The 17,212-nt window shown below is 35.8% G+C and overlaps 1 protein-coding gene across 2 annotated transcripts in view; it reads left to right on the top strand.

Annotated features, from left to right (window-relative positions):
* Positions 1-17,212, top strand: part of DENND6A (DENN domain containing 6A) — a 29,615-nt gene continuing 12,403 nt past the window's right edge. For both annotated transcript variants that reach the window (XR_006165974.1, XM_042799644.1), the window contains exons 1-12: positions 1-277; positions 2,918-2,956; positions 3,052-3,094; positions 6,525-6,637; positions 7,622-7,702; positions 8,072-8,177; positions 9,391-9,470; positions 11,009-11,071; positions 11,726-11,781; positions 12,135-12,257; positions 12,431-12,526; positions 15,817-15,911. Coding sequence is in view for 1 of the 2 variants with exons in the window: in XM_042799644.1 (XP_042655578.1) it covers positions 95-277; positions 2,918-2,956; positions 3,052-3,094; positions 6,525-6,637; positions 7,622-7,702; positions 8,072-8,177; positions 9,391-9,470; positions 11,009-11,071; positions 11,726-11,781; positions 12,135-12,257; positions 12,431-12,526; positions 15,817-15,911 (1,078 nt within the window). In the remaining variant the exon portion in view is untranslated. The remainder of the gene's footprint in view (positions 278-2,917; positions 2,957-3,051; positions 3,095-6,524; positions 6,638-7,621; positions 7,703-8,071; positions 8,178-9,390; positions 9,471-11,008; positions 11,072-11,725; positions 11,782-12,134; positions 12,258-12,430; positions 12,527-15,816; positions 15,912-17,212) is intronic.

The raw sequence follows: 17,212 nt of genomic DNA, 5'->3' as shown, positions 1-17,212 counted from the left end.
GCGAGGGCGGTGCGCCGGCGTCACGTGACTCCCCGCGGCAGGGTCGAGGCCGCAGCCGCAGCCTCAGCCGGAGCGGCGCGGGGCCGGCAGCGCCATGTCGCTGCGGGAGCGGAGCGCGGGTGGCGCCGTCGAGACCGGGGAGGACGCGGCGGTGGCGCTGCCGGAGCCGGATGGCCCGGACCGGTGCCTGTCGCTGCTGCCTTGGGACCGCTTCTCCGCCTGGGTGCACTGCGTGTGCGTGGTGGGCTTCGACCTGGAGCTGGGCCAGGCCGTGGAGGTACGTGAGGCGGCGTGAGCGCGGTCCCCGCTTGGCGCCGGCGGCGTGAGGGGGCTCCGCGCCCGCCACGGCGCGGCCCTGGGCACCGTTCCCTCCCGGGGCGGGCCGCGCCGTTCCGCCGCAGCGCCCCGCCGGAATCGGGCGCTTCCTCTGCGGCCGGTGTTGCACAGCGGCGGGGGAAGCTCGGCGGCGTTGTGAGAGAAACGTGATTGTGTGAAATCCCGCTGCGGGGAGGGCCCGGCCCGGCGTGGCGAGCGGGAGGGAGGGAGGAGGGGCAGGGCTCTGTGGGAACACAGCGACAGCTGGCACGGAACGCGAGGTGAGTTTAGTTCTTTTCAAGCAACTGTTTTCATTATGCTGGTTGTCATGCCAGTGTGCCGTTGTGAATGGTTTTCATCTCGTGCCAAGATTTATATTAACTACCTCATCAGTTTTCTTTATGTGTGAATAGAACTGATTTCCATGATACCAAGATGTTAAAGATCTTAAAAGAGTTTAATAATAAAGTGAACGCAAGTAGCATTTATACGGAGTTTTCTTCAGATCACTGAGATGTATAACTACATTTCCTGAATGTTTGAAGCGTTTTCCATGCACCATTACATGAATGTCAAACTGTGATGATGCATTAGTGGCGTTGCCACAGACTGCGAGTTTTTTAACTCCCTGCTGCTCTTTGCCGTTTTGTGCAACAGGCAAACATCTATGAACTTGCATATGGAACTGCATTAGGGAACTGATTGGGCCAGAAAATGAACTGGAAAGAAGAATTATTAGGATCGGTTTCACATCCTGTTTTACTATATTCACCATATGACTGTGCAGCAAACAGTTGGTGTATAGGGAAAAATGTCTTTTTTTTTTTTTTTTTTTTTGGTGTTAAATTGTTCCCAGCACAAATGTATGTCAGACTGGCCTAAAATTCAACCAAGCTAGCTGTTACAATATTTAAAATACATAATTGATGTGCCTTGCTGGCTGCAAGAGAAATGCAAATAAAAAAACAGTATACTGCGTTAATTATCTAAGTTATATTTGCTTGATGTTATAAGGCATTGTTAGTAATAAAGACAAGCATTTCTTTACAACCTGTGACCTAAGCAGCTAATGTGCTCTGTGGCTGAGAGAAGCTCAGAGTAGCCTCTGTCATGTATGCTAACAACTCTGGTAACAGTCCCATTAATTTTAGTTGAAAGGATGCATAAAATTAAACTTAAAATATCTACATAACTAAGAATTGAGTTCTTTCAGTTATGTTGTCGAAGGAAGAGTAATTAACTTTTAGTTTTGATTGGAATTCTGGGAAGATACACTGACTATTTAGAAACGGCAGTATGAATTCAAGTCTGGTCTGTACTCCAATCATCTTTGACTAGATGCAGATAATTTCAGCATCATTCAGCTGCTGGAAGAGTTACATCTGAGTGTATTGGTTAGCATAAGATACTATAGGAAAATGTTAAGGGAATAAAAAAAGATGATAATAGGTTTACTAAATGCAGTATGCAGATATTTCACTCATATGTCTACTTTTAGCTTTAGTAATACTAATAGTATGCTGTATGGCTGAACATCATTGGATATAAGACTGAGGGGAATAAGAAATGGAGACTTCGTGGCCAGGAGACAGAAAGCCTGCTTAGTCAGAGACCAGCCAGTGGATATATTTGTTGTTTTCTATAGAGTAGGACAGTGTTACATTATCAGGAAATATATTTACTTACATTTTGTCGAACAAGATTAAACTAGATAACGGGGTGTTGTCAATGTGCTATTATGAGGACTCTAAGTTAATGTTCTTGCATTGAACTTCTGTTCTTATAGCAATTCTCATCTATGGAATTCCTGAAACCTTCTTTGAAATGATCTTTGAATTTATGTTTAATTTCCCTTGCTTACAAGCTAGCCACCTGTTCCAGTAGTTTGGGGATTTTTTTGAGGAACTTGTTAGCTGAAACTTATAAATCTCAGGTTTATCCTCTTTCTTCATTTGCTTGCATAATCACTGATTTTGTACATCCAGGTTTTTTAAATTATGGTCCTTCTGTGTCTTACATTGTCTTCCATTGTTTTGATTTTTTGCATTTAAAAAAAAAAAATTCTACTTTTTTTCTGTCAGTGGAAAAGCCATGACTTTTTTAGTATATTACTTGAACTTTCACAGTTCTCAGCTCTCATGTGGGGCCAGTGTTCATCCTCCAAGAGTTACTATTAATATAGAGGGTGTTTTATGACTGAATTTTGATTATTCACACCTAACTATCCATTGCAACAGATTTCAGACAGTAGTGTGTTGGCTTTCTGTGGCATCATATGTATTTTGTATGTACAACTTAAATCTAAAGAATATAATCGTAGTCTCCTTTGAAACCTGTTGCACCAAAAATCTCAAGTACTCTGAATTTTTAGTGTATCTATATGGTCTCCAACTGGCATGCAAAATACCTTGTAAAGGCGGGTGATCAAGTTAGCTTAAAAGCATATGAAAAATAAGAACAGAGACATAATATTACTAGTTTACCATTGAAAATAGCCTAAGGCTAGTCAGGTATTTGGGGGTTGTATCATAAAAATATTTAATAGAAGCTTACTGTTGATACCCAGTTTATTTTCAAATAAAATAATACTCTTTTCCTGTAGGTAATATATCCTCCACATTCAAAACTCACAGATAAAGAGGTAAGTTGTGGTTACTGTATAAGTATATAATTCGTTTTGAGTTATAATAATTTCAGGAAATATAATAGCTGTCTTTTCTTCTTCCCATTCTTTAGAAAACCAATATTTGCTATTTGTCTTTTCCAGATTCTAATTCAGGTAAGTGCTTCTTTCACTTTGTAGTTGTTTGTTGTTGAACTAAGCTATGTTAAGAATCAATCTCACAGTATATATGTTCATGGTTTTTAGTTTAAATACTTAAATAAATACCTTAATATTACAATAGAGAAAAAATGCAAATAGGGTTAAGTATAAAACTATAATTGTATTGCAGAAAGGTCTGAGAATTCATTCTTTATTTTATGTAAGCAAAATAACAGGATTGTGAATGTGTAAGACCTTCTAGATGTCATACATGCAGATGTTTCAGAATACTTTGCAAGTAAAGAATTAACATCTTAATGTTGCTTCTAAACAAAATAATAATACTGTCATTGTTAAGAGGAGTATAGGCACAGAATCTGAATTTTAATCTGGTTTAATAAAGCAAATGGAAGGGTTATGGAACCCTCTTCTCATAAAGAAGCAAGTGTACATTTTCTAAATTCATAACAATGAAACTGACTTCTAAATTCAAAAGTATTTAGAAAGAACAGTTGTAAAGGAAAAACTGAGGCTGTCCCGTATCTTCTGTGTTCTTGAGGATTCTGTTGCTGTGTGGTCCTGCTTGCTAAATTCTTCTTTAATCTAAACTTCTACTGTTCTGCTGCCAAAGAGAAATTGGAGACATGCGGCTGATTGCTTGGACCACCTGCAAAAAGATATGGCAGAAGTACAAACACTTCCTTTCACACTTATTTTTTTTACATAAGTCAAAACCTGTAGTAAGAGACTTGTCCCTATAACTGCTCTTACTTAATGATTTTGGTCGCTCTGCTGCATAACAACTCTGGTATGGGGTGATGCAGGTGTGTGCTTTTAATGTGTGTGAGTGCTCTCTCATGTAATTTTACTAAATGTCTTGCCTAATTTTTCCCCTTTGTCTTAATGTCATTAAAATTAAGATATTTTCTCTGTTCTTGATATCCTGTATGTAAATAGAAGAGCTGCTTTCTATTATTGGAAGAGAAGATGAGTTAACTGTATCTTCTTATTATGCTCATTAATGGTTATAAACCTGTTCAGCCTTCAAAAGGTGTATTGAAGGTACAAAATATTTTGTTAAGAACAAAGGTTGATTTTTAAATCTTTTTTTTTTTTTTTTTTTCCAAGTAAGAGTGGTAGTAAAATTGTTTTAGGCAGAATAGGTATATGTAAGGACGGTTTAGTTTCAGCAGGAAAACAATCCCAGCTTTTTGCTTTTTATAATGTCCCTACTAAGAACCTTTAAGTTCTTGATTGTTCTTGGTAGGCTGGTTTCAAATAATGTAGAGGGATTACCTACATAAAACCTGCATTCTAGAAATTAGCTGGGAGTCTGTGCTATCTGTTACGATTTATTTTTTCATTGTAGGCTGTAACATCAAAAGAAAAATTTTGTGTAATATAGCAGTGAAGGAAATTACTACCTTGCAGTTAAATGTGAGGTCACTCTTTCCTAGGTTTTCATGGCTCAAAAGCTTGTCAGCTGTTTTTTTTTTTTCCTTTTACAACTACAAATAGATATCATTCTAGGACTTGTAGTGGCTATGAATTTAGGGGAAAAGAATGATACAATAAGGCACTAGATCACACCTTTGGGGGTTTTAAGCTATGTTTCCTAGTACAGTTATCTTTGAAATAATGCTTTTGCCATTTCTGCATGGATAGTTGAAGAGAGAATACGTATTTACCAATCTTTTAAATTTCTACATACCGGAAGAGCTGGTTAAATAAGAAGACGTCATATTCTGAATGTTAATGATTGAAGATAATTTACTTGTAGGTCTTCTGTGTATAGCTTTTTATAATAGTTTGGTGTTTTTGCTTTGGATGAAGGGAACTAGGTATGAACACTTGGAGCAGATACTTAGTACTGTGTTATTGGCATGTGCTGTGCTTTTTCATGTTACGACTGGATCCATATTGCTAAGCACTTGCTTTAGTTACCTGTTTGAATTGGACAGTTACACCACCATACAGTGATTTGCTACTTTTTTCTTGGTGCATTGTGGGTTTCCTGCTGCAACTTCAAGGGGTTCCAAGACTCAGACCTGCATGCTCTGAACATGCCAGTATTAATCCACACTGCCAGTTGCACAGCCAGTGAATTCGACTGAGGGTCTGGGCTGTCTGTGGTTGCTGTAGCGGTATGTACGTGACTGAAAGAGAAGATGAAATTGGGCTTTTAAGTCTGAAGGGTAGTTACCTGGAGAATGGAGCTCTGCCTTGCTGTTCAGTCAGTTAGCACTGGCTTATGTAAGACAGGATGGCTGTGAAAAGTTCAGATGATCAGTAGTGACTTAACGATTTTTTTCTTGGAGGTCTTTGCAAATTATGTCCAAGAGCTGTAAGAGCAAAGCACTAATGAAGAAGTTAGATTCAGTGTGAAGAAGGACACGTCCTTTGCCAGCTGGAAGCTTACTGCTGGTAACAGTACCCGGAAGTGTAGTAGGTCTTTGGTCTTCGCAGTCACTTACATGAATGTTTACATTGTTATGGTGAAGACAGTCTGCTTACCACAGGTTGGCAGTGTTCAGGAGATTGACTTTCAGTTGATTGTGTTCATGTTAATAACTCTCCATTCCAAAGGGACTTTTTTTTTACAGGTTTGCTAGAAGGTGTAATATACTTATGTGAACATTGTGTTCAGTTTATACAGCTTCCACTTGAACTAAAGGGTTTTTTGGAGCTGCTTCTGTTTTAACAATAAACAGCATGTGTAATGGCAGCAACACAGTCTTAAGAGGGTCAGTGATGCAAGTTCTGATACTGCAGTTCTCATGTTCCACCTGGAGAAAGTATATTTGATACCTGATACAAACTTAGCCCAAATTTATTTTCAGATGGCAAATAGTCAATATACTTAGTTACATTTTTCTTTCAGAAAGTAATTTTGATAGAAATTAAGGGGAACATGACTTCTTGGGAGTATTACTGGCAATTAGTACTCAGTTTTCTGCAGTTTTGTGACTTTCAAAAATACTGAGTCCAAAGTCTTCATACTGAGTTGTAAAAGATCAACATATTACACTCTTATGGTGTGACTTATGTATGAACTGTTTGGTGTCAAAAAAAGGGCAAATACAGTCCTTCAACAGAGAAATAACAAGTGGTTAAGATGATCAGAAGTACACAGGCAGACCAATAAAATGTGTAGTAACAACAGGAGGATGGCGATTAGAAGAGCTGTTTCAGGACATGGCAGTCCAGTAAACTCTCTGTGAGGCAGAGTGACTTTTTATTTCTTTGTTGAAGGTAAGTTATTTATTGTTGCCAAAGATGCCAAATTGTTTTCTTAGAAAAATATAAATATATAAATGGTACAATAGCAGTGCAAGGTAAATGAACCAAAACTATTATAACTCTGGCTGTAAACAAGTCTTCATGTTAAACAAGGCTCAAACTCAGAATACTGTCTATTTGTTGTTTATCTCTTCCCCCTATGTAGGTTGTCTTGGGGACACGCAGTTTTGTTTTAGATTTCGACGGTCTCCTGGAAGGAAAGTCTCATTATGTTGTTTTCTGGACCAATTGGATAGAGATCTACCAGTTTACTTAAAGGTTGGAAATAAGAAAAAATGAAGTTGATTTCTTCTGGGTAATGTTAATTTATGGGTCTTCATGCTTAAATTTAATGCTTGAAAAACAAAATCTCTGAACTGGAAGATGAAGCTCAGAAAATGTTTTTTTGTAGGGTGTCATTATCGTAATAATTAACTAATAATTAGTTCTGGTAACTATTCTTTAAGTTTTCTTACTATGGGTTTTGGACTGCAAGGAATTAAATTGAAGACCACACCTATTTTGTTACTGACTAGAAACCTGTAGATCAAATTGTAAAAACCATTACCTTTTTGGAAATCTGTAGTGGTTTATAACAACAACAAAAAAAAAGGTTGACATGCGTCTCTGTTTCCACCATTCATTTTTTGAAGAAGGAGCAATTACCTAAAAGAGATAGTGACCAAAAAGTTGTTCTCAGCATGTCCATATGGAATATTGAGGCCTTTAACGATGTTAGTGGGAGTCTGATTCTCAAACTCAGTTTAGATCTGTTTGTGGCAAATACTTGAATTCCTATTTGCAGGAAGGATGAAGCTGATGCTTTATCTTTGACATGCGAGAGCCTGCTTCCTTAATATTCCAAGAATCTTTTCTAAAACTAATACATTGAAAACTAGGTTTTAACTTTTCAAGTCAGGGTTTTAAGGTTTGTAACTGCTAAAATCTTTTTAGTGCTACTTTGCAAAACTACGAGTGTTGATTTATTCCTCACGAAATTAATTCTGTTTTTGCTTTCATGTTGTGTCAGGAGAATGTAGATAAAAAACCAGTAAAGCCAGAAAGCACAGCTGTTTCTAGATGCTGATATTTTCTCTTTGAAGTATTTATTAAAAAAAATAATGCCAATAAACAGAACAATTCTTCTAGTTTATTGTATCAAATCAACTTTGGAGCTTTTAAAATAAGCTTTTAAAATACATATCAAATGCTTCAAAAAGAATGACAGTATCAGGTTGTTACATTGAATTCTTTCTTTTGCAGAAAGATCCAGCATATTACTACGGCTATGTATATTTCAGACAAGTTCGAGACAAATCATTAAAAAGAGGCTATTTCCAGAAGGTAATTTCAATTATTTTAGGGAAATATTAATTTGGAAATTATTTTTCAATGTCCTTGGAGGATCAGGAAGAGTATCTTGCTCTCTTAACTAAGTTTGTTGTTAATTTATAGTAAATATGTCTAATTTTACATTAGCTATGCTGTGCCAGCTGCACTGTCTGAGGAGAAATTTATTGTGTGTTTAAAAACAGAAAGTTGGGAACTTTTGGGAGTTGTTTGTAGTTGCGTGTAGTCAAATGTGTGGTTGGCTTGCGTGTGTGAGAAAAATCACACTTGACCTTCTCTGAGGATAACCAGTAGAGCTGCAATAGAGCTGAGGGAAGGGATTAACTTGAAATTATATTTTACTTTTGTTGCTCTTTATTACAGTCACTGGTCCTCATCAGCAAGCTACCTTATGTCCATCTCTTTCGCACCATGCTTAAGCAAATAGCACCAGAATATTTTGAAAAAAGTGAAGCTTTCCTGGAAGCAGGTAGTGTTACTATTACGTTGTTTTGGAAGAGCACTTACAATATCGCATACTACTTTTGGAGAAATAACAACACTGTCACATACTAGTTTGCATTTCTGACTTCTTGCATGGTAGAGAGTTGAAACTTCAGCCAACTGGCTTGATTTCTAGATCACTGAACAGAGATAATCTAGTTTTGGATCCTCCATGGGAGACTTGAAGTTCTGTTCTGAAAAAACATCCAGGGTTTTGGTTCTGTGCTTCAGGACCAGCTGTTCAGCACAAGTAGCTGATGCCATTCCTTAGTTCGCACTCTTCACACATCGAGTCCTTCTGAGGATTCTGATAGGGAACTGTAGAAATGTCATCTTTGTGAGGGTTTTTTGTGGTGTTGGGGTTTTTTTGTCTTATTTTTTTTTGTTTGTTTGTGTGGGGTTTTTTTTGTTTGTTTGTTTTGTTATAGTTTGTTTTGGTTTTGACCAAAGGGAAAAAGCAACAGAGCAGCACTGGTAACAGATGCCTCAGCCTTACTGTAGAACTTTAGGAGCCAGAGAGGGCCAAAGGGGGAAGTTATTTGCTCTTTGCCTGGAAATGCTATGTTCTTTGTACTGTGTCTGTCCTGTACAACATTTGTGTCTCTCTGCTTTCACTGAGCAAGAGTGTGTGGAAACCATTCTTGATAAAGGAATTGTATTTTTTATAATTACTTGTAGATAAACAGGTTTTTTGGTAGGTTATATTATGAACAAAATAAGCTCTGCAGAAACTACTAGAATTAGTAATGATATTCATAATTGTTTACAACAAAATGCTGAAAACTTCTTAGCCAAGCTAGAAAGCTAGCTTTTTCCTTAACAACTTGTGCTTAACTGTTCTACAGTACATAATGTACATAAATGTTTGCATTCTTTTAAAAGTTTCTTAATATGTAGTGTCGTTTTTTTCTCATAAAACATTTCTTCAACTAATTGTGAGTCTAGTTGTTAGAAAAATGGAAGATGAGAGGATACTGTTTTCTTTAAATTAAAATCTTTATAGTCCTGATGAAATAATACATTAAGAATGTCAAAAAGGCTGTAAAACTTCTTTAGAGTTCAGAGTGATCAAGATGTAAGTTGAACTGTTGTGGGCTACCAGCAGTAATTTAAAATTGCAGTGTGCACAAAGGTGATTACAGTATCATGGGTTATAGCATATATAAACTAGTTATCGATTATACTTTTTTTTCTTTAAGTTTGTAGCGATGTTGATCGTTGGCCACCACCAATTCCAGGGAAAATATTGCATTTGCCTATTATGGGTATTATAATGAAGGTAAATACTCCTGCACTTATTTTTCTCTGAGGGTGTTTTCCCCTCCATTTACTGTATAGGTACTCACTTTATTCTGCCTTGTTTTCAGTGTCTCATACTTCAGAACAGGAATAGATGTGTACTCCATTCAGAGTGAAGGTCTGGGAGATCTTGATTAAGTTCTTTGATTGGGGTGAGGAGGGGAGAATCTTTTATGGTGCATAGGTTAACATGTAGTTTTTGTAGATACTAAAAAGTGATATTTCAATACAACTAATAATTGCAGTATCTGTATTATCCTTCTGGAATACACATTCTAGGAAACTTTAATGCTAAGTATATTTCATGCTATATAATGCTAACTTTAATGCTAAGTATATGTCAAATCAAACAGTAAGTAGCACTTCAAAATACTGAGAATTAAGCTCCAGTCAAGCAAATCAAATATATTGATGAAAGTCATTCTTGTTTCTGAAGTCTGACAAGTAAAAATTTTTTTTGGCCCATGCACTAGAAATTAATTTTTTAGTCTGTTGATAATTTTCAATGCAAGTGAAATACTTCTGAAGTAAAGCTATTAAAGAAGTGCACAGGGAGGAACTGATGAGGTTAAATGGTGGCTAAGAACTGGGCCTCTGGGAGCCATAGCATCTTCATATGAGATGCACTTAAATAGATTGATGGATCCAGAGGTTACAGTCGAAGTACATTCATAGCAGATACTCTCAAGTTTATGGCTAGACACATGTACATCACCAGGGAGAGGAAGCTTCTGAAACTGTTCTGAAAGCTCAAATTTAATAAAGCAGTGTTCTGGATGCTGGGTGATAATGATGAGTGTCAGTTATGTCTTGTTTGGGTATTGCCTGCATTTATCTCATCGGTAATTCTTATCCATGAGAGTTGAAATTGTGTTCCTAACCTGAGTAAAGCCATAATTACTGTCTTCAGTGATACTATCCCTGGTTTTTTACACTGCTTGGGCAGTCAGTTTTAGTTGTGTATAAATTACATCCATTTGTGCACACCAACCTCCGTTATGATTAAATTTGTAGTAGTCAAGACTTATAGATGCAGACTGTGAAGTCAGAAAAATATATTTATGTTGTTCAGTCTATTTGGATTCTGCCTTATACCTACTAGGATGTCTGATGTTTTATGAGATGCCTTTTTTCTGAAAGTAATTCTGTGCCCCCCTTAAGACTTCATAATTATTTCAGATTGTTCTCTCCAACATTTTAACATATATTTATTGAAATTATTGTAATAGTTGTGACTAATGTTATCAATAGTCTTTTTTAACCAAAGTATAATTTTCATGTTCTAACACTCAGTTTGCAATGTAGTACTATGTAGTATTGCATATTGATTTTCTGTAGCAATGATCTGTAGTCTTCAGCTATATATTTGTTGTTATGTGCATGTTCTATAGAGTAATTTAAGCATCGTACTGTAGTATATCCTCTTTAAATGTTACATCTTGTCTATAAGTCAGCATTTTAAGTCTCTGCTGAATTAGATACCAGGAAAAAAAAAAAATGTTTCTTTTTCTTTCCAAGTTGCGGATTCCAACATACCGTGACAAGCCTGGAACAACACCAATAGTACAGAATATGCACCAGGTAGAGATTAGATCCCTCTGTTGTATATAAGCCCAAGATAAAACTAAATATCTGCCTTCGTTCTTTTATTTTAGACTTGTTCATAAAAGATTGGTAGCAAATCCTCGTATACTTTGATAATAATAAAATCCACAGTCTTTTAAACTTTGAGTGGAGGAGTATAGAGTGCTTTTTAAAGGTATTCTAACCCAGTTACCCAAGTACTTTAGAAGAGGGATGTCTGGCTCCTGGAAGAGCATAATTGGCTGACAAAATTTCTGACCTTGAACATCTTTTTAATGGGTGAAAATATATTAAACTAATTTTCTTTGTGGATGAAAGCTGAGTTAAAAATCTTTAGCTATAGAAGATGGATATATAACAAATCTGTGCCTTTGTGTGCTGCATTACTGTTGTTTAAAACAGCTTCAGTATTTTATATCTTTTCTGGACCAGAAATTGCATGCCTGTAAACGGTGTGTGTGTTGAGGGAAAGCTTGCTTTTAGCACACAAAAATAGTTGTGGGGATACTGTAGTACCTACTGCAATAGTACAGCAGTGGTAAATAATTAGGGTACATACCATGTACTGTCTGTAAGCATTTAAGGGAAACTGTTTCATTTAATACCTAGGTATTCTGATGACTAAAAAACAAGCATTGCGATATCTTTTAGGCAGATGCCCAGATCTCCATGGCTTTACCAACTGTTCATGAAGTAGATCTTTTCAGGTAGGCATTTGGACTGATTTATTCCTAGTTGTGAATTCCCACAAGTCAAAGATTTATGATGGTTCCATAACACATATCCCTTAGCTTGCAAGCTATGATTTAGCAGTATCGTTTTTAATCTTTTTCCTGTAAAGTTTCCTGTAAAGCTGGCTAAAACGCCATGCAGACAACATGCAGGCTGAAACTGCAATAAATAAGCAAGTTCATTAAATGTGTAATTTCACAAGAGGATTTTGTGGTTTTCAAATGACTATTCGGTACTGCTGCAAACTTCCATTTTATTCAGTTCTTAATCAAATGCATATTTCTACTGATTATATTAAGTGTATTAAAATACCTCAATTTGGTTTTAGGTGTTTCTGTCCAGTGTTCTTTCACATTCAGATGCTTTGGGAACTAGTGCTGCTAGGAGAACCACTTGTCGTGATGGCACCATCACCATCAGAATCTTCAGAAACCGTGTTGGCACTTGTTAGGTAAATGTAGTGGAGCTTCATAACTAGTAACTGAGTCATTGTAGATTGCAGCTGAGTGCAGCTTCATTCGATCTGTATATAACAAAGCATTAAGAATTTTAGATTTGCTTGATTCTTTGATGAAATTTTGCATTGTATACATACAACAAGTTTATCTTCTTTTTACCTTGCAGTTGTATTTCACCGTTGAAGTACTGCAGTGATTTCAGGCCATACTTTACTATACATGACAGTGAATTCAAAGAATATACAACTCGCACACAGTCCCCGTAAGTAAATCAAACTTTGTTGTGAAGATGTTGCTCAAAGCCTCTTGTAACCATAAACTTGTTTTAAGATACTGCTTAACTATTCTCAGTTTCTATCACTAGAGAATTACATTTAGGCTCCTTATAAATAAGTTTCATCATATGGAGTGCAGTAATTGGCTGTTTTAAGTTTTCATTCCAGTTAGAATAAAGAAGTTACAAAACAATGTCATAATTAAGCTTTCTTTGAGCTCCACAGGATACTTGTGTACGGAATAAGTAAAATAATAATATAAAAGCAAGAAAAGTTTTGATTTTCTGTAAGGGTTTATCTATGCAACACCAGCTCCATAACAGCTCCTTGGGAAATTGTTCTGTAACTGTTTCTATTTTTAAGCAATTACTAAACAAAATGACTTCCAGAATACAACATTGATGTGGCTGTTTTGTAAAGTTAATGCAGTCTGTGTCCTAGTTGAGACAATAACTTAAAAAGTAAATATCTCTTCACTAAATTTGTTTAAAAAAATGTAGTTGTAAGTAATTCAGAAATTAAGATTCTTTTTTTAAGAGCGTGAGTCTACCAGAAACAATTCTGTTTGAAACTGCTTTAAGGACACACTTTCCCCCTTTTTTGTTTTAATCCTTTTCTTATTTTGAGAGCATAAGCCTCCAATATTTCTTACTATATGTTACTTAAATGCAACTTGATTTGGGAATGGAGTGCATGTGTTAGATTCACTGATCTTCTTATAAATAATTTTTTTTCTAATGTCTGAACAGGCAGTGATTGTTGTGTTGAATTTTTTTGTTCTTTCATTGTTTTCTTTTACTGTCTTTTTCTTCTCAGCAAAAGTACTGCCAGAGATACAGCAGTGGGAAAAATATATAAACATAGTCACTATGTTTCAGACTGTGTTACATGGGAATGGTTATGCAGTATGTAATATACTTTCGAAAAATAATTCCCAGAAGAATTTGGTTAAACTTTAGAGACCTGTGTTTAAAAATGGCATGTAGCAAAATAGAAAGGTTGTTCAGTATGTACATTAGTATTTGAAATAGAGCTAGAATTGCTCTGCCTTTCTTAGGGGGGGAAAAAAAAATTGCCAAGATTGGAAATAGGCTTTTAGAGCAGTGGCTCTAAGAAAGGGAGGAATGCAGATGATGCAGATTCTGTGTATTTTATTACCTTTAGTGAGAAGGGAGCAAGGGGCTATTTTTCATCTTGATGTTTTGCTTTATCCTGCCTTTTCAGGAATTACTTCAATGTTTTAAAATCAGAACTAGTTCTGGTAAATATCATAGATCAAGGCTCCTAAAAGTGACAAGTAGCTTAGCAAGTCTTGCTATTATATCACCAGTAGCAGTGAAACGAGATTCCTCATGATTTGCTACCCATGTACCTTGACCTGGAGAGTTATTATTTTTGTGTGTGTGTATAAATGAAAGTGTTATTTGACTTTTAACTCTTGGTCTTTAACACTCTAGTCAGTAAAAGAATGTCAATTTGCGTACATTGGTCCAAACCAATTCTGTGTGAAACTTGCTTTTTTGTTCCCATAGAATAGGCATGAGAAGATTTAATAGTTAGGTTAGGTTAGACTTGAGACATCCCTAGGGAGGAGGAGGAGGCTTGTTTGGGTTCTTTTGAGCCTCAGTTTGTTTCTTATGTTGAGTCTTATGAAATGAGCATGAGAGGAACATAAGGTAAAAGGTCATAAATTGATTTTTCAGTGTACAACAAAAGAATCTGTTGAGACCTTTTTATGGACACTGGTCTTGACCATTTTGGAAGACAGATTGTAAATCATGTATGATAACACTGAAAAAACATGAACAGTATTTGCAAATACCAGTAAATTTAAATCAATAATGCAGATGAGTTTTAACAGGATTATAGAAACAGCAAAAAATGAAACTGAATTCTAACGAGTGGGAAAAAAGTTACAGTATCTGGAATAAAATGGTTTTGGGTGAACATACTTGGAAGAAGTGATTTTTCTGGTGAAAGTTGAGACAATTACAAGCAAGCAAAGACTTCTGAGAAATTTATATAATTTGCTGATGATGATTCTAGGATGGAATGCAGAGGTGAAAATTGCTATTTCCATAACCTAGACATTATACTAGGCTACAGAGCTGTGTGATTTTTGTCCTGTATGTGAATGCCTAAAGAGGTTTTTATATGTGTATATATATATATAGCTAGATATTTATAATATTTTATGTGTGTGTGTATATTTATATATAGTTATAATTAGGAAGTAGAAGGAGGAATGAAAGTCAGAAATGTTTCTATGTTAACATAGAAATCAATTCCCAATTGCCATCATGATATAGCTGGAAAAATTTAATAAAAATTTAAAGGAAGTCTGCTTGGGTTTTTTCTCCCCATGTTGCCCTGAAAAACAGGAAACTTAAGAATGGTGTACAGAAAGTGTTAAAATTCGGGATTTTTAAAACCAATCTGAAGAAGCGATGGTAACATTTTTAATATGGCAGTTCAATGAGGCTTGCAGTTATACTCTCTTTTCAGTTAAAGTTTGGCTGTAAAATGGACATACTGAAAGTATGTTGATATTTCATCATGTTAGTGCTATAAATCCCAAAATCTCCAGGCCTGTGCTGTAGCAGCAGCCCTATGCTCTTACTGCCTCCTGTTCTCTGGGTGCCTCTATGCATCATCAAAGCCAGATTCTAAGCACAAGAAAAATCTAACAGTGAGTTTGGGCACAATGCTATTAACATGCTTGTACTTCATCACTTGATAACTGCTTTTTAACAAAGAACGCTGGAGTGTTGTAAAGGAAGTAGGATATTAAGTGTCTCTTTTTTTTTTTAATCATACCATCTGAGCGGTAGCTCTGCTGAGAAGTCTCGTACAAACAGCAGCCGTGTTGACATGCACATTCAAGTACTGCGAGTTTGCTATAATCAAACCTTGAAAAGTAGCAACTTGTTTTTCAAATATAGGTCAGATTCCTGCTCATTAAAAAAAAAAAAATCAGTAATTCAGATGATACCCTGTTCTCATCATTGCAAATAAGTAGAATTTAGCCAAGAGTCTAAGCAGATGATGTCACTTTTATTTTCCACTACCATTTGGACTTTAATTTTGAACTTCAAATTATTTTCCTTTTGTATTTAAGAGTTACATTTTAAGTTACATTTTAAGAGCACAGTATGTTTATCAAAGCTTTAAAGTTTTAGAAAATAGCAAGATAGATGTATTTTGAAGTTGACGTTATGTTTTCATTAAGACAGAAGCTCTTACTGTTATATTTTAAACACTGTCATTATTTTTCTAGACCATCTGTCATTCTAGGGGTGACAAATCCTTTTTTTGCTAAAACACTTCAACACTGGCCTCACATTATCCGAATTGGGGATATTAAACTTCCAGGTAAAGTACAAATATCTTCTGCAATCCTGTGTGACAAGATCTAATTGTGTGCTTATTTATTTACAAACACATGTAATTTTTGTTCAATTAATTTAGTTTAATACTAACCAGATCCTTATGGATGTAAATCTGTCAAGTGAAATTAGGCTCTTGAGTACTGTATGTCTTGTATTGCCAAATCTAGTATATTAGTAATAATGTTTTACCTTTCACCCAATCCTGGTTTTGTATCTCTACCAATAAGGTATTAAAATTAGAAACTTCATTTATTACTGATGTTAATTTTATGACAAGTAGAATGTAATAAATCAGTCACAGCAAGTACACAGAAGGTAAGACCCATGTGAAAGCTAAGTTTGAATGTTAGAATAATATAGCAAATAGTTTGTTGACAGTATTTTGAGAATATGTTTCTAATCTGGCAATATTCCAGTAATTATTAATTGTTCAAGTTCTATGATTTCCTTACATGATTGAGTAGAATTTTAATGACATCTTTGGATGACATGTCAATTGCTAGCCTGTAATAAAATGCTGTAGTACTCTATTATATGAAATTCCTGAATGTGGCTGTTTGCTGTGACAGGTTCACTGTTTTGTTCTGAAAGTGGTAATTCATAAATATCCAGTTATGATAATACACTATGAAATTCATTTTTGTAGAATAAGTTTCATTGAATTTCTGGAGACACCAAATTAATTACACAAGGTTTTGTTTTACTTAACATCATGCCTGTTTATGCATCATAATACCTGTGGGGAGGAGTTAGCTAGCTGCTGTGTAGTTAAGGTTTGGAAAATAGAATCTTAATTAAACTGATAAACATCTGCAAAGCCAGATACACAGGTTGCCTTCAAATTTGATACACAGTTTCACGTATGATATTCTGAAGTTTTAGTGCAGCTATGTGAAATGCTTAGTCATGTAGTTGTAGAGATGTATCTTGTCTGACTTGCCTTCAAAAATTTAAATTTTATTTCTTTAGAGACAAATAGAGGGCTTGTGGGGTTCTGGGTTTTTTCTTTTGTGTGTGTTTTGTTTTGTTGGGTGGGTTTTTTTGTTTTGTTGTGGTTTTTTGTTGGGGTGTTGTTTTTTTTTTTTCTCTTCCCTTGTTTCTTCACTCTGCAGTTTCCATAGTAATTTATACTGTTATGTTTTCCGAAGTCAAGCATCCAGCTAGATCCAAGAGGAAGGTTCTGCTGAGGCTGTAAGACTCTTAACAGGGCTTAGGACCTTCTGGCTGGAAAAGGATATATTTGAAAAACTAACCAAAAAAGCTTAGTTTGGCCTATGGAAAATG

The sequence above is a fragment of the Tyto alba genome, unplaced genomic scaffold (genome assembly GCF_018691265.1).
Source record: "Tyto alba isolate M040663 unplaced genomic scaffold, T.alba_DEE_v4.0 Super-Scaffold_3, whole genome shotgun sequence".
NCBI lineage: Eukaryota > Metazoa > Chordata > Aves > Strigiformes > Tytonidae > Tyto > Tyto alba.
Note: the sequence above shows the minus strand (reverse complement) of the source record. Positions and strands in the feature narration are given on the sequence as shown.